At 43.4% G+C, this 24352-nt stretch overlaps 2 protein-coding genes across 3 annotated transcripts; one reads left to right on the top strand and one right to left on the bottom strand.

Annotated features, from left to right (window-relative positions):
* Positions 1 to 744: 744 nt before the first annotated feature.
* Positions 745 to 13821, bottom strand: uap1 (UDP-N-acetylglucosamine pyrophosphorylase 1). 2 transcript variants are annotated; one of them, XM_077014784.1, is made up of 11 exons: positions 13674 to 13821; positions 12175 to 12467; positions 10701 to 10905; positions 9967 to 10142; positions 9432 to 9604; positions 3842 to 4035; positions 3271 to 3411; positions 2795 to 2983; positions 2387 to 2428; positions 1687 to 1753; positions 746 to 1505 (listed from the first exon to the last, which is right to left on the bottom strand). In XM_077014784.1, the coding sequence occupies exons 2-11, from the start codon at positions 12449 to 12451 to the stop codon at positions 1413 to 1415; spliced, it is 1557 nt and encodes a 518-aa protein (XP_076870899.1). In that variant the 5' UTR covers positions 12452 to 12467; positions 13674 to 13821; the 3' UTR covers positions 746 to 1412. The 2 variants fall into 2 exon arrangements, with proteins under 2 accessions (XP_076870900.1, XP_076870899.1); XM_077014785.1 differs by lacking the exon at positions 2387 to 2428 and having other exon boundaries at positions 745 to 1505.
* Positions 13822 to 15349: 1528 nt separating this feature from the next.
* On the top strand, positions 15350 to 24087 carry uhmk1 (U2AF homology motif (UHM) kinase 1). The gene is made up of 8 exons (XM_077014783.1): positions 15350 to 16193; positions 16467 to 16759; positions 16941 to 17132; positions 17299 to 17393; positions 17482 to 17558; positions 17654 to 17752; positions 17890 to 17978; positions 18076 to 24087. Exons 1-8 carry the CDS (start codon positions 15893 to 15895, stop codon positions 18220 to 18222), a joined length of 1293 nt encoding a protein of 430 aa, XP_076870898.1. The 5' UTR covers positions 15350 to 15892; the 3' UTR covers positions 18223 to 24087.
* Positions 24088 to 24352: the final 265 nt, after the last annotated feature.

Raw genomic sequence — 24352 nt, 5'->3', positions numbered from 1 at the left:
TAAACACAATAGTACCAATCATAAAACACAAATTTGATTGAACCATTGGTACAATGGTTTAACTGTTTGAAACTGTGTAATTGATTAACTCTGACCCTACTCCCACATCTACACATCTGTACGTTTATGTTTGACTAGGAAATAATTTGCAAAAATGTTTAAAGAAATCTTATTGTATGTTTTCTTCACTTCTCCATTTCTTATGTTTATTTTCTTCCGTACATTCAGTGTGAATGTACTGAAAAAAGCCTTCAAATGCATTTCATGCTTTAAATATGAATGTTTTACAACACACTTCAAATAATCATGAAAACGATCCCACAAAAGACATACATGAATTTAACACACATCAAAACTTTAATCAGTTTGATATATTGTACTGCGTATTAAATATAACTGTATGAGGATATTAGAGTACATAAAAGAAAGGGGGGCTTATATAAATATGAGAGACCTATAGATATATAAGAGAGAGGGGCTTATATGAGACCTATAGATATATAAGAGAGGGGCTTATGTAAATATGAGAGAGAGACTCAGATCGCACATTTCCAAAATGGCTGTAGTATGTGGTGCTTGTGCAGACACTGGCCAGTACTATCCTACCTCATAAAGCACAGGCTGGAAACTCTGATTCAACGGAGGGCCGGCTTAAGCATGAGATGCAAAAAACATACCTGTCAAACACGTGCACGCGCTCACACACACACACGCACGCACTCACATGCACATACAGAAACTCTCAATGCTCGTTTTTGGTAAACAATAAAATTATTTAATTTTGATAATATTGATTAAATTGGATTCTACAGTAGCTACCAAATTACAAGCGTCCTGCACATTCTTGCCAGTGGACGACGGAACCCAAAAAATCATTCAGGATCACAAAACTGATCAACACGTTTACTCCTCCCATGGTCTTCCCATCAGCCGTGGGAGCACCATGTTGAGAAGGAGCCTGTAACTCGGTGGTGTGAGCACAGTTTGCAGGAAATCATGATTTGAAAGGGCTGAAAAAGGGAGCAAATCCCTGTCCTTGAATTTCAATCAGTGTTCTGGAACAAATCTACAGATTGAGGAAGCCTGTAGTCAGACCAGCTAGGAATGGCTAGGAATGCCCTGGGCGGGGCAGCACGAAGAGACAAATGAACCCATGTACCGCTCTTATAGTCATCTTACATTCATTCTGTTGTGTATGTATACATATTAAATCACTAGCTACCACGTATGTTTGCCTTCTAGGGGAAAAAAAAAACATCTTTTATATAAAAATAAGTTTTAACAAAATAAATAGCTTGATCTTAAATGACCCCAAGCCTCGAGAGGCCCTTATCCTTCATGGTATTGCACAACTTCTCCAGGTTGGCGGCAAGAGAGATGCAGGGGCGGAGCTCCCCAGGTTGCCTGCACCATCACAATCCATTTCTCACATGCTCGTGAATTCCTCTCTCGTCAATGATCAGGGAAGGCTGGAATTCTCTGCCGTGCACTAGCTTCTCTAGTCCCTGGGGAACAAGTACAAGGAAGAATTGGTTCCTGACGCCTGGCCAGGCTTGGAATTGTTGGTGGGAAGCTGATCACAACTTTACACTTTCAGTGAAAAAGATTCAAAGAGAAAATAAGGCAAAATTCTCATGTAGGAAATGTTCTAACAAAAAGCAAGTGTTTCCTGGTGAAGAGTCTCACCTCTCCTCCATAGGACACCAGTGGAGAAATCTCACATTTAATTGGCAGGTCTGTCCCATCCTTCAGACTGTAAGGCACAGAGGGATAAAATTATTTAGATTCAGTCTTTAGTCATCACCATCACTGAGTCTAATTAGTCCAGTTCACAAGAGATAAACAGACGGAAGACATAACAGGAAAAAAGTGAGTTTGAGAACACTGAATACAAAAGGATTCGCCAAAGCCATAAGAAACTCCAATCATTCCATCACAGCTGAATCAATGGCTGTGTCAGTATTCAGTGAGAGCAAGAGCAGAATATCGATTACAGATCATCCCAATCCAGCCATTTAGTCACCCCCACCGCCCAAAACACACAACCGCCAAGAAATGTTCATCCATTTGCTGTCAATAAGCCAGAGATGACAAAGGAAAGCTTGATTTATGAGCAAAAAAAAAACCCCATCAATGCCTTTCTGTTACTAGGCTGAAAGAACCAATGCCGATTGCAAATCATGCTGAGCGGCCTTTCCCAGCATGCACCACACTGTTAGTACCTAATGCCTGGAAGAGAACCAGGTCAACCTTCACCAGGCATCAGGGGAGCTGCAGGTCACCCCCTCTGATCTGGCGTCTCTACGGATTACTGGCTGCTACACTGAGAAAGTGACAAGCAAAAGCCCCATCACCATGCACTACATACAACCGAGGGTATAGTTACTTCTGGCTGCCATCGGGTGCGTGTGCCCCTGCCGGTCCAAGTCTACAAACGTTGAACAGGAAAGAAAATGTGAACAGGACGGACGAGGACGTAAATGCCGTGGACGTTCGGGTGCAGGCGCGATAATGAGAATTGTGATCTTCAATTTCCTTCTACGGCACTGTGTGCCGAGAACGACCGTGACCTGTGAAGCTGCTTTTATGGTGTATTAACGCACAGGAGCACAAACAAAACATTAGCGAAAGAATGGATTGAGCAAACACCGTGCCACATAAAAGCGTGCGTGTGTGTTTTTGTGTGCGTGTGTATGTGTGTGAGAGTGAGTGAGAATGACGAAGCTATAGAACGAAGAACAGATAAATATTGATATGTTTATGGTAAGTTGTAGTGTGGAAGTGTGAGACTCACCTGGGTATAGCAGGGAGGCGTGTCCCGTTCTCGTCGATGAAGTGAGCGCCTGCATTGAGGACCCAGCGGTGATGTAGGGACATGAGGGCGTGGCGTGCCGTGGTGGGGTTGTCCTTCCCATCCTGACTGTCTGCGTTCTTCAGCGGCGCAAACTCATCCTCACGCAGCACCTCGTACACCACAAACGTCCTGAAACCAACAGCAACACATGTCCATGGCCAGGGCTTCCTCGCAAACACGCCTTTAACCTACCCTGCAAGACCCTGCAAAGACGTTCAACGCAATGTGGAAAGATAGAGACACGTAAAAGCAGATATCCTATTTGTTCACTTTAATATGCGACGTATTTGTACAGTGTATTTTAGTATGTTATATTTTCCTGTTCAACATGTATTCCAGAAGTTTGTTTCCCAGAGACCAATTACAGCTGCAAGGAAAAAAAAGTGAGGAAAAAATTAAATAAATAAACCACAAACTTTGCAAACTGGAATATGTCAAAGACAAATTTTTCCATCTTGATTCCGTTGGGTTTGTCAGGCTTGATGAGCTGTCCTCGAGTGTCCACATAGGGGATTTTCTTCTGGGCCACATGATGCAGCAACTGCGGCTCATATGTACTGACAGACAGACAGACGAGTAGAGTGAGGCACACACGCAAATGAAACATGCTCTTTCTATTAAAATATCATAAAAATACAATAAAACGATAGATCTGGCAAAGCCATCATGTATTTAAAATACCAGACACATGACAACTGCAGATGGTCGTCTTTTGACTTTTACCTCACATTCTCAGAGCACAGTAAAGTCTGCTCAGCCCTGTCCTGTATTTACATGATGGCAAAACTGACTGGAAACAGCTCACAGGAAATGCTGACCAAATGTTAATGAGACAACTGGCAAACAACATGTTACACCCACAACTTCAAGTTAATTCCAATCCAATGTACTTTAAATGTACTGATTTACTCCACCACACACAGCTTTATAAGCACGTCACTAAAACACACAGTATTATGTAATGTGGCAACTGACAAAATGACTCACTTGATGACATCTTTGAGGAATGGAAGAGAGAAGAAATGATTGGCCAGATTGGCAGCGTTGAACATGAGGCGACCATCAGCGCTCCGCATCTCAGCCGTTGCCAGGGTGATCTCACTGTACTCAACGACTTGGTAACATCCGCCCACCTTACAGACCACACCCACTGTCTCTGTGGGGTTGGTCTTCTCCACTACCTGACAATGAAACACAATGTTTTACCAAATTACATTTGATATAAGAATATCTGGTGTTTTGCTTTTAGATAGATCTCATCAAGAGTCTTCATTTGATATATATATATATATATACACACATATATATAATCCTGGTGAGGACTTTTAATCGCGGCACCTGGAATTGTATATTTTTTAAATATATATATATATATATATATATATATATATATATATATATATATATATATATATATATATATATATATATATATATATATATATATATATATATATATAGCTGTTTTCACCCAAAATGTAACCTACACCCTCTGGTTCCAAGCCTTAGATATGCAGTTTGCATTCTCATTACACAATAAGTAAATTCAAATGATATTCTTAACAAGATCCTAACAAAGAAAAACCATCTACTTTATTAGCTATTAATGTGCATTTCACTGAATTCATAAATACATTAAAAGCATATTTTTTTTCTTTGTTGGCTTTTGACTATCCGTTGTATCTTTTGTTCATTCTCTTATAAAATCAAAAACAACATTGCCAGTGAAACTTATTACAACTGAGACACATTCCGACCAGTTTGGGACTATCCCCAGGGTGTTTTTGAACAGAGAAGACCACACACGCCATGCCTGGAGTCTGCATTAAATTAGCTGAAGTGCAGAAAGATGACTTAATTCTGTGAATAACCAATGATAAAGCTCTCAGCTTATTGGTTTAGGGGGCCACATTAAGTGAACGCGTTACTATCCATATGGGGGGGGGGGGGGGGGGGGTCAGGTTATTTATAATACTGCCCCATCATTCAGGGACTTTTTCACTACAGCACATAAGAGGATTTCATTCTCTTCAAATGTGATCAGAAAGTGGCAGATTTCTCCTCGTTTTTTACTCCTCCACCATACTGGGCAGACGGCTGCTGAAGGAGTTTTTCTGAGCACCTCGCAAGACGAAATGCATAATAAACCAGTGAAGCCATTCTCCTTGTCTCCTTGGCTCATTGTCCCCTGGTCGATGAGAAATATACGATAGACAAGAATGACCCAGGAACATCTGCGTCAACCACAGTGAAACACGTCAAGAACTAATCTGAAGAGACGCGTCTCTAACCAGACCAGAGCTTTGCCGTGTATCTACAAGCTCTTTAAAAATCACATGGAAACTCCACTTTGAGTCACAAGGACTGAGGGCAGATGTGGGGAGATGAGATGGACGGGAATGTGTTAGGCTAATCCCATCAGGTCAGGTCAGACATGCAGAAACATTCTGGACCTTTCAGAAGAACTAAGAGAAGTGAATTAAACGCAACATTCAAAACTAGTGGAATGGTGTAGCGTTTCCCCCCCATGTCTTGACTTTTACTATGTAAACATGGGGACAACAATTTATAAATGGCTTGAGGCTGACATTCAATTTTGCCAGCAAATATTTACCACATAGAGCTAGGATGTCTGGTTCTTGGGTCATTCTTAACACGTCTAGTTTCACCAGCACTAATGTAATGGTGAAGCCCATTCAGACAGGGCCGTGTTTGTTAGCACGGACTAAATGTTCAGTTTTACACTGAAGAGTTTCAGAGAAATGCTTTCATGTTTTCCTCAGTTATGCAGCGCAGCCACTGAGGACTATTCAACAATACACTGTAAAAAAGAACGAATGATTAAATTCATGTGACTGTGGCAAATCTGTGTTGGTTACAGATGCACTGCACATGCTTTTACTACACAGGAAATCCTGGAAAAAAATCAGTTCCTTACACTACCCCATGTCACTCTTCTTTTATGGCCTTGGAAATGAAATACATTTTTTAGGGAGTGCTGCTTACGTACGCTGCTTAATACTTATTTCTCACTGGTTAAAAAATGTTGAAAGACACGTAGTTAACATCTTTCAAGAAACAATTTTTAATTTAATTATTTTAACTGTGCCCCCAGCGTCACCACGGAGCTAGCGAGACAGAACAAAGGAAGCATCTAGTTCTTGAAAAGAGAGAAACGTCCCCATCTAGTGGTACCTTGAGAAAACTGCAGGCGTCTGCTTTTAAAATAGAGTAACTGACCTAGCCAAGCCATCTTGGCCCAGTATTAAAGTAAAAAACAACTTTATTCCACCTTATTCACTGACTAGGAAAGTCTAAAAGTCTGGTTCACCATGTATACACATCAGGCATTATTACATGTTGATAAGTACATATTATATCTCATAGCTTTAGGTACGTTTTGTCATTTTCAGTCTACAAGTATATTGGTTACAAAGCTGTTGAAAAGTTCCATATTGTGGTTAATGATAGATAATAATTAATTACTTTTAAAGGTTGTTTTAATATGATACCTTTTCATCAATTAAGTCATTCCACTGTATTCCACTATTCAACTGATATACATTATTGTCACGGTCACAGCTCCGGACCCTTCCCTGTGGGCGTGCCACTATGTCGTCTGCGTGTCGTTATGCCCATGTATGCACTTCCGTGGGTGTGGGTTGTTCGTGAGCGTGTTCGTAGTCGCACCTGTGCCTTGTCTCGAGATCACGAGGGTTTGTGTTATTCACCTATTTAATGTGCGTTCGCGCAGTGTCTTGTGCTCGTCTTTGTCTAAAGCTACGTGTCAGCGTGAGTGTTTGTGTGCTACTTGCGCTCCGCACCAAGCTATTTCGTGTTGTGTCCAATAAATGTTGATTGTGCACCGTAATCGTCGTGGTGTCTGCCTCCTGCACCCAACGTTATAGAAAGACGAGCCGAATAAGAAGTATGCCAGGATACGCCACCCGTGCCCCAAAGGGGAAGAGGAGAAGCCGACGTCACCACGGCTCTTCCCCGGTTCGGCGCCGCGAATCCCCTGTCACCGAGCAGACCATGCAGCAGCACCCCATGTGTGCGTACTTGCTGTGCGCGGCTCGAGAGACGGAGGACGAAGAGATGGCAGACGGTATCCGCCAATCCGCGGTCCGCATATGGAGAGAGTTGCACCCTCCCGCGTCCCTAGGGCGGCCACCCAGAGCGGTGGGCAGCAGCGGATCGGAGGACAGGAGAGCACCGCCCCTGGACTTCCCAGAGGAGGAGTCCAGTGAACCGTTCATGGTGGGGGTAGGTGCCTTTGCCCTCACTCCCCCCGAGGATGAGTTCGGGAGTGAGGACTCCGGAGAGGAGGAGAGTGAGGGTGAGGCCAGCTGCCCTTCCCCCACGTCAGCGGCTCCCCTGACGTCGGACGAGGAGAGGGAAACCAGCCCCACGCCATCGGTCTGCTCCGATGCCTACGAGCACCCCGAGAAGGCGGAGGGTAACGTCAGTCCTCCCCCATCTGTGTGCTCCGACTCGACGGTGTACTACGGAGAGGGGGAGAACGTTAGTCCCCCTCCGTCTCTGCACTCCGAGACAACGGTGTGCTACGGGGAGAGAGGGAGCGCCAGCCCACCTCCGTCCGTTGGTTCATCGTCCTTTGTGAGCGAGGACGAGAGCGAGGAGAGTGAGGGAGAGAGCCTTCCGTCAGTGTGTTCGCTCCCGACAGTCTACAAAGGGGGAGGGAGCGGACCGGACAGTCCGCCCAGGTTGGAGAGTGGGGAGTCCTGTGGGGAGGAGCCCATGGACCACTCCCGATGTGAGACCCCCGCACGGTCCATGGACTGGAGCGTGGCCGAGGAGGTGATGCCGGCGATGGACACCACCCCCGATACCGGAACCAGGGGAGGCTGGCCTGGCAGAGGAGGGGCTTCCTACGGGAGGTTCCCAGAGAGGGTGGAGGAGCGCCAGCAGGCTTATAGGGCGGCAAGCCCCTACGGCACTCCCGGAGGAGGTAGCCGCGGACCAGGGAGGACAGTTGCCGCGAGACACGCTGGTCGCACCGCCTCCAAGCGGGAAACAGGTCGAGCTGCACCTCGCGCGCCCACCGATAGTGCTGCCACCAAGCGGGCGACCAGTCGCGCTGCACCTCGCGCGTCCGCCAGACGTGCTGCCCCTAAGCGGGCGAGTAGTCTCGCTGCACCTCGCGCGTCCACCAGAAGTGCGTCCCCCAAGCGGTCGGCCAGTCGCGCTGCACCCAGCGCATCCGCTAGCCGTGCGGCACCTGGCGGTGAACGGGCGGAACAGGCGAGAGGTGTACCGCCTTCTGCAGCACCCCCAGTCCCCGGAGCTTTCTCTTCGCTGCAGGCTTTGCCTAAGGCGGGGAGCTTGGCTCCGATGATGAATGTTTGTGTACCGGTGTTTTTGTCAGTCCCAGTGTTTCTCCCTAATCCACTGTTCCCGTTTGTGCCCTTTGTGTTCAGCGTCCCTGTGTGCATGTTTGTGACTGTGCCATTGTCTAACGTATTCTCCCCTGTCTTCCCAGGGAGGGTGTTCTAGAGCTGTTCGCGGCGGTTCCCACCATCGGGGGAGACGGCTCTCGGAGGCTCGTGAACCCGGCGGCTCCGGACCTGCCCGTTGGTATTGGTTCGGGGCTTTTCCAGCTACGCGGGAAGCTCCGGGAGTAGCGAGCCCCTGGTGGAGGGTTCTGTCACGGTCACAGCTCCGGACCCTTCCCTGTGGGCGTGCCACTATGTCGTCTGCGTGTCGTTATGCCCATGTATGCACTTCCGTGGGTGTGGGTTGTTCGTGAGCGTGTTCGTAGTCGCACCTGTGCCTTGTCTCGAGATCACGAGGGTTTGTGTTATTCACCTATTTAATGTGCGTTCGCGCAGTGTCTTGTGCTCGTCTTTGTCTAAAGCTACGTGTCAGCGTGAGTGTTTGTGTGCTACTTGCGCTCCGCACCAAGCTATTTCGTGTTGTGTCCAATAAATGTTGATTGTGCACCGTAATCGTCGTGGTGTCTGCCTCCTGCACCCAACGTTACAATTATACATAATCTTTCTAGAATATTGATTTCTCTATATAATATGGATTTAATAATATCAACCTTCCACAACTAAGACACATGAGTAAAAAACCCATTTGCCAAAATAAAAGTACTCTGGATCCTGAAGTACATGCGGACTGAAGCAGCTTTTTCAGGACTGAGATGGATCAGGCTCACTGTGGGCAGAGCTTCCTCAGACTCCTGTATAAGGCAACACCTGTTGTGGGCCTCCTGGAGCATCTGCTCTATAGTGATCTGCTCTGTTTGGTGTGAGATGTAGGGCCTCCTGGAGCGTCTGCTCTATAGTGATCTGCTCTGTTTGGTGTGAGATATAGGGCCTCCTGGAGCGTCTGCTCTATAGTGATCTGCTCTGTTTGGTGTGAGATATAGGGCCTCCTGGAGCGTCTGCTCTAGTGATCTGCTCGGTTTGGTGTGAGATGTAGGGCCTCCTGGAGCGTCTGCTCTATAGTGATCTGCTCCGTTTGGTGTGAGATGTAGGGCTTCTTGGAGCGTCTGCTCTATAGTGATCTGCTCCGTTTGGTGTGAGATGTGGATGCTGGCAGCACTGACCTTTGCCCCGCAGTCCGCCCCTTTACGCAAACAAAAGCCAATGAAGGCGGGGTCTGCCACTTTCACCAGGATATTGTCCACGCAGTAGACATGGACATAGGCAATTCCTCTCCTTTCCATGTCCTCCACGATCTTATGTTTCCCCAGGGCTCGGTACAAGCCTCCGTTGCCATCTAACTCAACAAGAACAACAAAAGAAAAGGCAGGAAGACAATGTTACCACTGGCAACGACCCACCCCGAGCTAAAATGCTTGTCTGAATAAATATTAGCATTCAGAAACTGAAAATTCTTCTTCCTAAACCCGCCGGTCGAGCTGCCTGGTTCCTTTGTGTTTTCAGGCAATCAGCCAGGAGTGTCAAAGCTGTGTGCAGGGAGGGCCTAGACACTGCAGACATTAACGTTCAGACATGCCCATTTCCACGGAAAATGACACTGGTGATCACCTGAGGAGATTTGTTAATGCGTGTTCAGGAAATGGAACCACCTGCCCTAAACCCTGCTGAGAAGGCCTCCTATCTACACCAACTCCTCACCTGGTGCCATGGCCAAAGTGCTTTTGTTCTCCAGGATGATCTTGCCACTGAAGTCCATCGCCGGAAGCATACCTTGCTGGAAGAATATGACGTTCTCTTGTTTAAGGCCAAAGTACTTGTGTTTTAAGAAGAACTCTTGGGTGGATTCCATTGTTCTGCCACTCGTCATAATGTACCTAATACGAAACCATATGGTGATGCCATCTCCTAGTTATAATACATTAACTACTGACTTACATATTTTTGTATGTACGTCTACATACATCATACACTATAGCAGGATATACAGAATATAGCATAATGTAGTATATTTAAAATGTAACCTTAAATATAAACTTGAATAATGTATAAGAAGACATAAATAAATTCAGGTAACCAAAAGTGAATCAAAATACATATATAATAAAAAATATTCATATCCTCTGCAGCCCGCAACAGCAACATAAAACATTTTTCTTCCTTGTTCCAAGAATTACTAGTAGCATGGGAAACTTAAGGGAAACCTGATTCCTTCTACTTCCTTATTCAACACGTAGTGTCACCCATAATATGATAAAGGCCAAAGGTCAGATCTGATAAAGTTCTAACTGGGCCCAGAGAAACTCACGCAGCAGCAGGCATGACCTACTTCCTTCAAGGCTACACACTGCGCCCCCCTCCCCCCAATCACAATCATTTTAACAGGTCCATCAGGACAGCAGCGGGAGTACGTGCCCTCTGAACGGCCAACTCACCATGGAATGCAGCAGGGGTTCGCATGCTGCCTCCTGGCGAGCTGCTCCAGCCTCAGGATGCGTTCAGCTTGGAGCTGAAAGAGGGTTTTGTGGGAAGGCAAGCCCACGTCGTACATGCCTTTGGGGTACGAGACCCCCAGACGTGTGCCCTGGCCTCCAGCCAGGAGCAGAACGGCCACCCTGTTCTCAGATATGCAGCGCAGGCCTGTGTGGAAAGGTGAGAGGTCAGCTAGCAGACATGCTCAAGGGGGGGGGGGGGGGATATGACACACATCATTTATGCTCAATGTGTTATTACAGTATTATTACTACACAATTGCCAAAACGCACACATTTCTGCCTAATGGTAGAAGAAGTGGTGTATTGGTAATTGTGTCCCGAATCAAATAAACTACAGTATATTAGGAGTGCTTTACCGCCACCTCTACTTATTGATTTATTTTGTGGATCCAGCACATCAGAAGTATTTCTTAAAAATTGCAAGGACAGCAGAGAATCTGACAAATTTTGCCATTTGTTTATGTAACCCTGGCAGACATATATGTAATTTATCAGCTAGAGGCCTGAGGATAAAGATAAACAGACTTTATAGTGCATCATGTACAGCCTTCCTTAGTTCTTAAAAATAATGACACATTAATAACAATAATCGGACTACTCATTAAGCCAGGAGGAACCATACTGTGCGTGCACATGATAAGAACTGAGATGCATAAACTACCTTGAAATTACAATCATAAACCGTGTTTATATGAATTGCATGATCATAAGAAGACGGTCCTTGATACCATGGTACACACTTATCTTACATAAACTGCAGTAAGTTTTACCATCATCCAGCCACACTCAACCTCTAGCACTAATTCTAGTCTATCATTTCTTTCAGTAACACCCACACACACATTCCTGCACGCACACACACACCCACGCACACACACCCACACACACACAGATATTATATGCATTTTATGTGCATGGGGAATAGAGTCAATGTGGCATAAACTACAGTTTGTATGTTCTCGTGAACTGTGCAGTGATTAAGGGTTGACACAATGCTGAAGAACCCCATGAAGCCGGGTGGAGGAACCTGGTTGCGTCAGTCATAACCAGACACAGATGTCTCCAGCCCTCAGTGCGAGCCCAAGTCTAAGGGTGGACTTCTGAGACAAACCCCAGAGAAAGATACTCCTCCAGTCACTTTAGTTTCATCTTTCATGCACTGATTCAAGGCTGGTATTAATAAAAATATTTAAAAGTTGTTTCTTTTTTTCACTTTTCTGGAGAAGTTTGTGACACAAAAAATATAAAGCATTACTACAAGCAGCCATTTGGTATTTGTCCACAGAAGAACCTGAATGATGACCTGTTCCTCATGACAAAAGAATGTCTTGCTTAAGACTTGGCATGAAATACATAGATTATTATCAGTCTAAATGCCATGTCAGAAACCCATAAATGATCAATTTCTTCTCACCTTCTTCCTCCCATTCTTTGATGGAGTCTCGGTCACGTGTCACACTACCCAGCACCTCCCGTGGCAGTGGCTCCATCCTGCTGTCCACCTTCTCCTGCTTGGTCTGGCCAGAGGTCTCCATGGCGTTTTTAAAGAACGCATTGATCTCTGTGAAGTTCATGCCCTCCAGCTCGAGGGCAAACTCTGCTTGCTCTTCTGGGCTGAGCTGGTCCCAGAACCTGAGAAGGTGAGACTGGCCCGCCTTGGCCAGCCTGTCTTTCAGTCTACCATGGTCCATGTTCACTGGGCCAAATCTGGGAGAATCAGTGATATATCAATTAAAAATTGTACAAATACTGTTTTGAGGAAAACTAACATGATGTGAAAAAAATAATCAGAGTGTACAACAGTCTTTACACAGTTGTAATAAAGGGTTATTTGCTGAGTTGCATTCTAGTCAACAAAGAACCATTTCTTATATAGGCTAATCATTGTTATATTATTCCTATATAATATTATTTTCATAAAATACAATAGTTTTTATTGTTTATGTCTTCGAGAATTAGAAACATGAATGGTCAAAGTACATAAAAACCGTAGACATTCTTTGTGTCATTTTATTCACATACCAGAAATATGTAGCATTGAATTGGCTGGACAATCAATCAATCAATCATATTTATTTATATAGCACTTTTTTACAACAGTTGTTGTCACAAAGCAGCTTTACAAGTGCCCAAGTCCAAGCCCCCAGTGAGCAAGCCAAGGGCGACAGTGGCAAGGAAAATACTCCCTAAGAGCATGAGGAAGAAACCCTGAGAGGAACCAAGACTCAGGAGGTGAACCCATCCTACTCTGGCCGATGCCGGTCACCACAACAACAATTAAAGAGATAAAAAACAAAGAAAAGATGGGAAGGATAAATAAATCTCATCTTTGTGTGTATTTATATACATGAGTTCTCTATGTAATTCATATTCAGTCCTAAAATTCTTGTGGATCAGGGATAGTAGCTACCTAACTACTATCCTTGTGTTCTGGCATATTTCATTCAGCAAGATTCTAACAAAGTATAATCAGCTAAGTCCAGATCCATGACACGAAAACCTTTATAAAACTGGTCATGGTTCCTGCTCAACAGAGATCGCAGAGATCGAATACGAGATGGGTCAGATCCAGGTTAGATCGGCACATATGGAGGTCAGATCCGGTTAGACCCGCGCCACACACGCCCCACTGAGACTAAACGTGAGGATGGCCCACACATCATAAGGAAGCTACGTCGGACCACGGATTTCTCAAAACTAGCCGCAACCTGACCATTCCTCCCAACCACAGCAGTGATGTTTCCTGGTAAACCGCGCTGGGCGGGCTGGTCCGGCTGGTCCGTACCCGTACTGCTCGAGTGCGCGGCGTGCAGCCGGTTAGAGCAACGCTGAGACGGGCAGGAAGACCGCAGCCGTCCCCCGTCCGCCAGCCACTTCCACAAACCCTCGCTAGATGCCTATTAATGTTCTTACCTTCAACACAGATGCCGACGACCACGCCGTGAACTGCTCTCTCTCTCGTTCTCCCTCTTTCATGAAATACACGGATACATTACTACCGACTGCATCTCCGCCCCCGGACACAATGCGCCTCCCGCTTCCGTCATTTGACGTGGCATCGAAAGTATGAGGACACGCCTAAAGGCTGGATTATACACGCTTCACTACAGGCGGTCTTAAACTAGTCTGTAGTACAATACTACTGACATGCTGTAGTTTACACACGCCTAACACACGCTTCACTACAGCCTGTCTTTAAACTAGTCTGTAGTACAATACTACTGCCATGCTGTAGTTTACACATGCCAAACACACGCTTCACTACAGCCGGTCTTTAAACTAGTCTGTAGTACAATACTACTGCCATGCTGTAGTTTACACATGCTTCACTACAGCCGGTCTTTAAACTAGTCTGTAGTACAATACTACTGCCATGCTGTAGTTTACACACGCTTCACTACAGCCGGTCTTTAAACTAGTCTGTAGTACAATACTACGGCCATGCTGTAGTTTACACACGCCTAACATGCGCTTCACTACAGCCGGTATTTAAACTTGTCTGTAGTACAATACTACGGCCATGCTGTAGTTTACACACACTTCACTACAGCCGGTCTTTAAACTAGTCTATAGTACAATACTACTACCATGCTGTAGTTTACACACACCTAACACACGCTTCACTACAGCCGGTCTTTAAACTAGTCTATAGTACAATACTACTACCATGCTGTAGTTTACACACACCTAACACACGCTTCACTACAGCTGGTCTTTAAACTAGTCTGTAGTACAATACTACTGCCATGCTGTAGTTTACACATGCTTCACTACAGCCGGTCTTTAAACTAGTCTGTAGTACAATACTACTGCCATGCTGTAGTTTACACACGCTTCACTACAGCTGGTCTTTAAACTAGTCTGTAGTACAATACTACTGCCATGCTGTAGTTTACACACGCTTCACTACAGCTGGTCTTTAAACTAGTCTGTAGTACAATACTACGGCCATGCTGTAGTTTACACACGCCTAACATGCGCTTCACTACAGCCGGTATTTAAACTTTTCTGTAGTACAATACTACGGCCATGCTGTAGTTTACACACACTTCACTACAGCCGGTCTTTAAACTAGTCTATAGTACAATACTACTACCATGCTGTAGTTTACACACACCTAACACACGCTTCACTACAGCTGGTCTTTAAACTAGTCTATAGTACAATACTACTGCCATGCTGTAGTTTACACAGTCCCATTTGGTTTCCCCTCACATCACACTCAGTCCCAACACTAATGATGGAGTGGAGCTGGGTGTAAAATCCTAAATGGTCTGATTTGTATAAATTATCTAGCTAGGGGGTATGCCAAATTACACATTTTGGAATATCTCAGCAGCTAACAGTAGCCTAACTGATTTTGATTAGGAAAAAACGAAAAAGCAAATTTACATCTGTAAGTCGAGTTGTAGGTTGGAATATTGTAAGAAAACATATAAGAATTAAAAAATTGTTAATCTAATAGAAAAACATAATTTAATACTTGGATTGTTATAAATAAATAACATTACCTTTTTAAAAAAGGAGATGTTTATGAATCATTTGGCGGGTAATAACACGAACGCAAAGGAAGTCGGTTTCATCTAAACGACGTCATTTCCGCAAGATGGCCGCCAAAACAATGGCAAACGTGTTTAATTTTATGATCTCCGAAAACCAATTTGCTAAACTGCCGTACTTTTAAAATTATGCTGCTAGAATATAAGTGCTCGCTTTCAAAGTAAATTGTGTTTCGTGAGGTATGCCGTGAACATCGAGCATATGCGTGTTGATATGCATTTCAACTACTTTAATGATTTAGTTACCTAGCGGGCAAGCTAAGCTGAACTAGTCACTAGTTTCATTGTTCAACTAACTGCAGAAACATTGAGCTGGCCAGAGCAGAAGGTTTATTTAACATGTCGAGTAAGATATGATTTTAGATCATTAGATTTGGAGACCAAGTTAGGAAGAGGACATTTCAGTTGTACCCTGTGTTAATTCGATGCCTGTGTTAATCACCAAATGCACAAGGCCTAGTGAACTAACCTAACTAGTGGTAGTTAACTGTACTAGGAAATTCCTAGTTGACATTTTCTCAGCAACACTAACATGTTAATCACCTAACTGGTCAATAACCTGCTGTCTCCGACATGGCCTGCAGTTCAGGAAATGCGAAAATATCAACTTCCAATACCAATACAACGGCACTACCACCGCCACAGGGAAACGTTGATCAGACCATGAAGCCAGTTTTGTTTGAGATCTTTGGTGAACTGTGGGACGTTCAGGTCCGTTTAGGACAGGGTGTCTCCGCCTCTGTTTACCGTGTCAGCTCTGGTCGGGCAAGTGTGGCTGCTGTGAAGGAATTTCAAGTGGATGCACAAGGTGGAGATTACGGGTATCTTAAAGAGAGATCTGTGCTGGAGAACATTCAGGGGCACAAGAATATTGGTAAGGAAATGCATTAGCGTGCTTTGGTTCTGAAGTGAGGTGACTTCATTATGTTTATGTAATTTAAGATGCATTCGTCAAAGCATAAGGCAGTCATACGACCAGGCTTGTATACCATAATTCAGTGAGTAAACGGTTTATGTAATGTTGCTGTAAATCAGCATATCTGGAACATAGATGGTATGCGTGCATTGCTAATGCAACTGTGATCTGCACAACCGAAGGTGCGCACACTGAATCATTAATACTCAGTGTTCTGCTCTTGACTTGTAGTGACGCTGTATGGGGTGTTCACCAATCACAACCCCCTTGGTGTAGCCACACACTGCTTGCTGCTGGAGCTTTTGGATGTGAGTGTGTCAGAGTTGCTGGTGAGAGCGAGTAACCAGGGCCACTCCATGTGGCTGATCCAGCACTGCGCTCGTGACGTGCTGGAGGCCCTCTGCTTCCTGCACCATGACGGCTACGTGCACGCTGACCTCAAGCCTCGCAACATCCTCTGGAGCCCTGACGATGAGTGTTTCAAGCTCATCGACTTTGGCCTCAGCTTCAAAGAGGGTCACCAGGTGAGGGGCTGGTTGAGGGACGAGATGAGCTTCTCACCAGCTTGGAAAGTTCACAGCTGATCGAACAAAAGGATTAAATGCCAGGTCACGTCTGGGATTGAACACGGTTGTTCTTAGGTAACGCTTGCCTAATGTTGGTGTTGACTTGGTGTGTGTGGTGATTCATGTTTGTTGTTTGCAGGATGTGAAGTACATTCAGACAGATGGGTACCGTGCTCCTGAGGCAGAGCTGCAGAACTCTTTGGCCCAGGCAGGGCTGGAGGGAGACTCGGGCTGCACATCTGCAGTGGACCTGTGGAGCTTGGGCATCATTCTGCTGGAAATGTTCTCAGGAATCAAACTGAAAGAAACCGTTAAGTCTCAGGAATGGAAGGTCAGTAAAGACGATGAATTTTGCGACAGTGGTCATACAAAGGTATAGCAAATGTCTGTGCTATAGCAAATTCTCCTGTGATTTAGCAGACCCGAAGCCCACATGTGTGGAGTGAGTATAGATTGGATGTGCTGTGTGCACATCACTGTATGCTCTTCCTTTGTAGGATAACCCTGCTGCAATAGTAGATCACATTTTTTCAAGCAATTCTGTGGTTTACCCTGCAATCCCTGTCTATCATCTAAGGGATCTTATAAAAAGGTATGATGTGGGTCCAAAGTCACCGAATGGCTATTTTCTTAGGCAGGATTTGGTTTGTGTAAGTGACACCTGTTCTTTTCTTACCCAGCATGCTTCACAGCAGCCCCAGTCGCAGAAGCACAGCCGAAGCCGCACTGACCAGCCCATTCTTCAGTATTCCTTTTGGTAGGACACTTCCATATAAGGCTTTTAACACAGTTGTCATGCCCAGGCACACAGACCTTTGGTTATGTGAATGAGAAAACTGCTTTTTTTCTCAGCACCTCACATTGAAGACCTGGTTTTGCTGCCCACTCCCGTCCTTAGACTGCTGAATGTGATTGATGATAGTCATTTATATAATGATGATGAATACGAAGGTAAGTTTTTTTTCTAATCCATAAACTGCGGCCTCCCTAATTATTTTTTGTGTGTATCTAATGTGGTGTGTGTGTGTGTGTGTGCGTGCGCGCGCGCACGTGCATATTACACACACTTTTAAATTATTTTATTTCAGACATTGTTGAAGACATGAGGGAAGAATGCCAGAAGTACGGCTCAGTCATATCCCTGTTGATTCCAAAAGAAAATCCTGGCAAGGGCCAGGTGAGGCGCGAGCTGTCTCCAGCGTCTCAGAGCTGGTGTTTAGTTCTTAGTCTGACGTGTTACCTGGTCTTCTAATGGCTGCTCCTTCTGCCTGCAGGTCTTTGTAGAGTATGCAAATGCTGGAGACTCCAAAGAAGCCCAGAGGCTGCTGACGGGCCGTACGTTTGATGGCAAGTTTGTGGTGGCCACCTTTTACCCACTGAGTGCCTATAAGAGAGGGTATCTTTATCAGACAGTACAGTGATGGGCTCCACACACGAATGTGTTCAGGCTATTGCAGAATGATGCTCGATCAGCAGCTACGATGCCCACACTGCGTCTGGCCAGATAACTGTACCACATTAAATGTTTGCCTTTAAATATATAGCATCATGAAAGGTACTCAAACATGCATCGTGAATACTGGTACTGGTGTCCTGTGTTTTAAAGCTTAGTTGGTTGCATGCTGCCATTATGCAATAAGGACACACCTGTGTTCTTTGTAACAGCATTTACAAAAAAGAAAGAAAAGCTTTTAAGAAAAATGGTAACGCGGTGGACTGTTAGCAGGGGTCCAGCCCAGCATACATACTAGCTTTGAAGGTGCGTGAATCATAATGAAGACAATAGTTTTATTGTCCTCAGGGTTGGGTTGCTTCTTGGGTTTGTGCTGTCAAAACCATTTGATCGCATTATTCCTGGTTTACTCCGATCTCTCGACTGCCTAGAAAGTACAAGTCTTTCCATTATGCCCATATTTCTGAATGAGTGGGCAAAACACACTGTCTTGCTTGCATTGTGGCATAGTTCTGTGTCCATTCATTTGAAAACAGCCAGATCTACCAGAGAGTGACAGCGAGAGAGAGAGAGCACAATTAGCAGTTTTAAAAAGTACAAGGTAGTTTTATTAATGTTCATTATTTTTTTCCAGGTTTACATGGGGTCTTAAGTTTTTGTAAAAGGCAAACGCTGTAGTGTTGCTTTAGCCTCCAACCTTTTCCTTGGGTTTCTGTCTGTTTGTTTGTGTTTTTTTTTTTTTTTCTCGGAACTTGAATTTTTAATGTCATGTCAGTTTTTAAATGCTAATTTAAATTCTGCTAATTTAAATTCTGAAACACGTTTGAACCCACTTGATAGTTACAGAACTGGGGTGGGTTTCCCGAAACGTTCGTAGCGCCAAGTACTTCGTAACCTCGTATGAAACTTATGAGGTTAAGAAGTACTTAGCGCTAAGAACGTTTCGGGAAACTCTCCCCTGATACAGAATTTGATTTTTGTTGTCTTAATGGAGATCTCTTATATGTTCTACTCATAGCTGGGATTGGGAAAGTTAGACAACATAGCTAAGCTTGCGTGTAAGGTTTAGTACACCACAACTGTGAAAAAGACCGTGACTCATGGATTCATTATGTGGTTTTTATGCAAACTCCAGTTCTGAGACACATGCATTCTGCTGTATTAACAGCTGTTTCACTTCAGTAGCACAAAATTTTTTTAAGTTGTTACAATCTATCTTACTGAAACCGGAAATACTCTACAAGTCTGTAGTTTTGCTCAGTTTGACTATTGGCTGTTACACTCTAAGGCTTTTGCCTTCCTTATTCTGTTGGGGATTTTTTTTATTTAGAATTGTAAAGGTACTTAACAGTACAACTGTAGCTTAGCATTTTCTAACTTTTTTTAAAAACGTTTTAAAGCCACAATCAGGGATTTTCAGAATAATAATAATAAAAATCTCCAGCACTGAATAACAAACAAACAAATACGACTAAGAGGGGATTGTGGAAGCACTTGCTTTTTATGTTTTCAATGCTGTACATCATGTTACCTCATTTGTAAACATTAACATAAAGACGTAGTTCATCTTGGTTCATGTCGAGGTGTTGGGAATTTGTGTTTGGAGAATCAATAGGAATATAACATGTTGACAAGAAAAGCTTTAGGGTTTTCTGGTGGGGTCTGTGCGTGTGTAACTGAATCCTCTGCATGCCTTCCGTGTGTAATTGTAGAAGTGCCATACGAGTGACTGTAGCGCTCCATCCTCATGGGGGAGGTGCAGTCGGGGGTGCTGGTTTACTCCTCCTCTCTGCTTCAGAGGAACCCGCATCATCTAGTCTTCCAGGTCTTCCTCCATCTTGAGCCCCATCGTGAGGGCAAGGCCCCCCCCCCCTGCCTGTCTTTGGTGTTGCCGTGTAGAAATGTTTATAAATGAATACGAATGTGTGAGGAACATGGTGAACTAAGTGGTGTTTGGCATGAAGGTCTAATTGTTGAGGTTTAGATTTTCCACATTACTACTGATCTAAAAACTTATGATTGTTGCATATTTAGTTTGCTTATTTGCCATCTGTGGAGGAATTGGACAGGGTTCTGCAAAAAAAGTAGGTTATCTTTCAAAGAGACATTTGATAGGGTGTTTGATTTTAAGACTTTGTGGAAATCATGTATTAGGTTTCAGCTGTATACTTATTGAGTGCCAGATGTCTGGTTCTTTTGATAGAACATCATTTGATTTGCTGGTTTCTTTTGTGTGCTGTTTTAGTGTCCTGATTTTTAAGAAGACAAATGAGATGCTTCTCAGAGAGAGATCTTGTGGTATGGCATTATCTCTACACTGTGAGGCTAACAAGCCAATTAGGGTTTTGTGGTTACAATAATAGGTAGAATTGCAGTAACTGAAGAGTGCCCACACCAGATTCATTCATACAAATATGAACATTATGAGCAAAGAAAACATACATCAGACCAAATATCAGAACATACCAAACGAGACTCTCTGTGGCATGTACCTTTGGAATGTAAAGTGATCCTGAATGCTGTGATATACAAAGAGAGCAACATTCTCGGATTCCTAATTCCTCCTGAAAGATTTCCAGGAATGTTACAATTTACAATACGATGAATCAAAAGTTAAAAATACAACATGTTTGCTTAGACAATGATGCCTCAAGACGCAGCAAGCCGATGATGAGAGAACACCTTTTCCAGAGTGAGGTCATGTAAAACCAGAGACTTGTAAAGATCGGACTGTGTAGTGTCTGTGAATACATGCTGTGAAATTTGGGCTATTTTTGCAATCCAGAGTGGGTGATGCGAAAGCATGTTGACATAAATGTGGCCAGACTGGGTTCCTTGTGCTCCAGGACATAGTGAAGAAGGTGTGCCTTTATTCCAGTGAACACTGTTTTGTACATTAGATTAAGTCTGCTCGACTGATTACAAGTGGTCTTTATAAATAAATAAATATGTGTAAACATTGCTGCCTATCAGAGAAGCCAGTATTGGCATGTCTTCTTGCATAGATGTCCTCCCGCTGAGCCTCACCTCTGTGCCTGCAGTTTCTGCAATTGAACTCATCTCTGCTTTATTTACAATGGCTGTGCATTTTCCTAAATTAGGACTGGTATTGGGAGATGGCTGGAATACATGACTTCATAGTAAACCATTTTGGACACTCACCTAGCTAAACCCCCTTCATTCTTCATGCATTAGATTATTTAAAGTCTGTGATAGAAAGCTAGCCAGTACATATGTTTTTATTTTAGCTCATCAGCAGAGTAGTGTGAGCATGGGAGGTGGGCTCTACTTTTTGCCATTTATGATCTGCTATTGAACACCGCTTCAGAAGTTTGACAACACAGCCTAGGGTGATGCACAAAGTATGCAGAACAGATTGCAAAAATAAATTGGCCCAAGGGAGCACTGAAAAAAGTCCCCTTGCAAAGATTGTTTCTTTTTTTCTCAGTTTTATCTGTACTTATGCAAGATTGTGTTCTTAAAAGCACAACAGAAAACCTTGGCGCTAACTGCACCACAATGTGTAAAAGATTCAGCTGAAACATGCCAAAAAATCATAGCTGGACTGATTGTTCAGAGTCGAATAGCAAAGAACTCTGGTGTGAAGATTGCATCATGGATTTCTTTGTCTTGTCACTAGGGTCCCATTTCCTCTGAGACCGAGAAATCTTTCATGACGATGCGGCTCGGTAGCATCACTGTTAAAACTGGGTGACTGAGGGAGGAACACACAGCCTTACTGGTTTGTAATGGTGTTCACTTTAGATTCAGCAGTGAAGGCAGCCTCTCGAGGGACAAAGCAGTCTTACACCCAGCCATGGCACTAGAATGCCCTTTTCTGCTAGACTTTTCTAGAAAACTCAGTTAGCGTAGCCGCCTGCTCACCTGCGCTTGGCGTCTGGTCTCCGCTCACCCCACATGCCTTCTGTGTTCACTTCTCTGTGTTGAGACTTTATGATTGTTTTTTTCTTTCTTTTACCACCTTCAGGTTGTTTTCAGGAAAATCTTAAGGATTAAGATTTTCTAAGAAATGATTTTCTAAGATTGGACTAAAATGGGCTAAAGGAACTCGCCTCAGTATATCTTTGAACTCTACATAGAGTAGTAGGAATGACATAGATGTAACCGAATATCCGAATCTGTATTTGCGTATGATGGTCAAATTGCCCAGCTAAGGTTATAACTGTGTACTTGTTCTGATGAGGGAGCTGTTAGATGAGTGTTAGGACTGCACCAGCGCTGTATATTGCAATTGGCATATGCCTCACAGTGTATGTGTAAAAACACATTTTGCAACTGTTGATGTGGTTACATATAGTTAAAGATTAACCATTATCATTTTAACCAGCAATTTTGATCTATTAAATGTAATATAGCCTCCTGCCATAATAAATTGCAAAGGGCAATATTGTAATAACAGTGAACAATATTATTCTACAGCTTTGGTCAGTCCTAATCTACAGCGTAGGACAAACATTTTATATAGTCATAATTTTTCAGGTTACAGTCTATTAACAGACTGCTGAAAATATTTAAATAACTTAATTGTGCATGAAGATTGGGACCTTTTTTTTTTTTTTTTTTACTGTCTTCTGGCAGCTTGTATGGAATATATGGGCTTTGGTAAACGTATGGATACCCAGGAACATGTACTTTAATTCCACTCAACACTTTGAGATCGTTTTATGGTTGTGATGTGGATTCAGCAGCTAAGAGCTTCATGGCATTTGATTTTTAGGCCCAATGAGAATTTAGGCAATATTGAAAATATGCACAAATGGATTTTACATACTGCAGATTTTCTACAGTGATACATATATAATGGAAAATAATATGAGTTTCTTGCTTTCTGAACAAATTTAGATGTTTGGTCAGGTGAGATGTGAATGCTGTGTATGAAGACACTTTGTGAAGTTAAACAATATTTTATTATTATTTGTCTTTTTTGCATTAACAGTAAGCAGTCTTTAGTCTCATTTGGTTCATTTCATAGTTTCTAATTGCACATGTTTATAAAAATGGTCTATCGATTTCACTGTGTACAGAAGGTTGTTTTATCATGTTTTTATAACCATTGCAATTTATTTTATCTTGAAACTAAATTGTGCTTTAATGGTCTGGTATTTATTAGACGATAATGATTGGTATGGTATGCAGCATTAACAGTGACATTTACAGCAAGAAATGCTGATTATGACACAACTAACACAGACTACTCTTCAGAGACCAATTCCTGAAATAAAATATAATTTTTGATAATCTCTTTAAGGCTTAAGTCCAAGAAGAGGTATGAAAACTGAAATCACGAGATTCAGAGCTCTGGCAGTGGCTGAAGTTTCTGTTTATTCAGACAATCACAGTCATCACTTATGCCTTCTTGGTTTTCTATCATACCTGTTTGACTTCACTGTAGCCCACAGCAGATGAGACTGGACTGAACAACTAATAAGGACAAGGCTTTCTGACTGGTGTTCTGCCTTATAGCCCACATAGAGTGATGTGTGGGATAGGGAAAACTTGAATTTGAGGTTGTTACATATTTAGAGTATTAAGTGAAATGCTAAGTGAAACGTGTAGATCTGAATGTGAGTGTGCGATCATTTCACTGTCGGAGAAAGAATAGCCAACAGACGACCTCCTGCTATTGGAGAAAATGTAACAGTGAACAACTATTGTAAACTATAGTGGTGAAGCTTGGAGTGACATTGTGACTCACTCCTAAGTCATACATGTACTACAGGCAGAGGGAGTCTGTGCTTTGGTTTTTTTTTTTTGGTTTGACTCTGTACTGAATGGGTTATGTTTGTTTATCACAATAAATTGTTAACACATACCCCACTGGTTGTGTGTCCTTAATAGAATGGTCATGTGATCCAGTGGCCATTCTTCATCTGTCTGTTATAGCAGAACCATGTTTATTGAAGACCTCAATAATCTTTTTTGGGGGGTGTTAGGCATCAGGAATTGACAAGCTTTTTTTAAGCCTGTAAAGAGTATTGGAAAGTTAATTTTTAGGATGTACTCTCAGCTGAGCTACCATTAATCATCCATCACCTACCTCTCAAACCAAAACCAATATTTTATATAGCTGTACTTTT

This window comes from Brachyhypopomus gauderio, chromosome 8 (genome assembly GCF_052324685.1).
Source record: "Brachyhypopomus gauderio isolate BG-103 chromosome 8, BGAUD_0.2, whole genome shotgun sequence".
In the NCBI taxonomy this organism is placed as follows: domain Eukaryota; kingdom Metazoa; phylum Chordata; class Actinopteri; order Gymnotiformes; family Hypopomidae; genus Brachyhypopomus; species Brachyhypopomus gauderio.
Note: the sequence above shows the minus strand (reverse complement) of the source record. Positions and strands in the feature narration are given on the sequence as shown.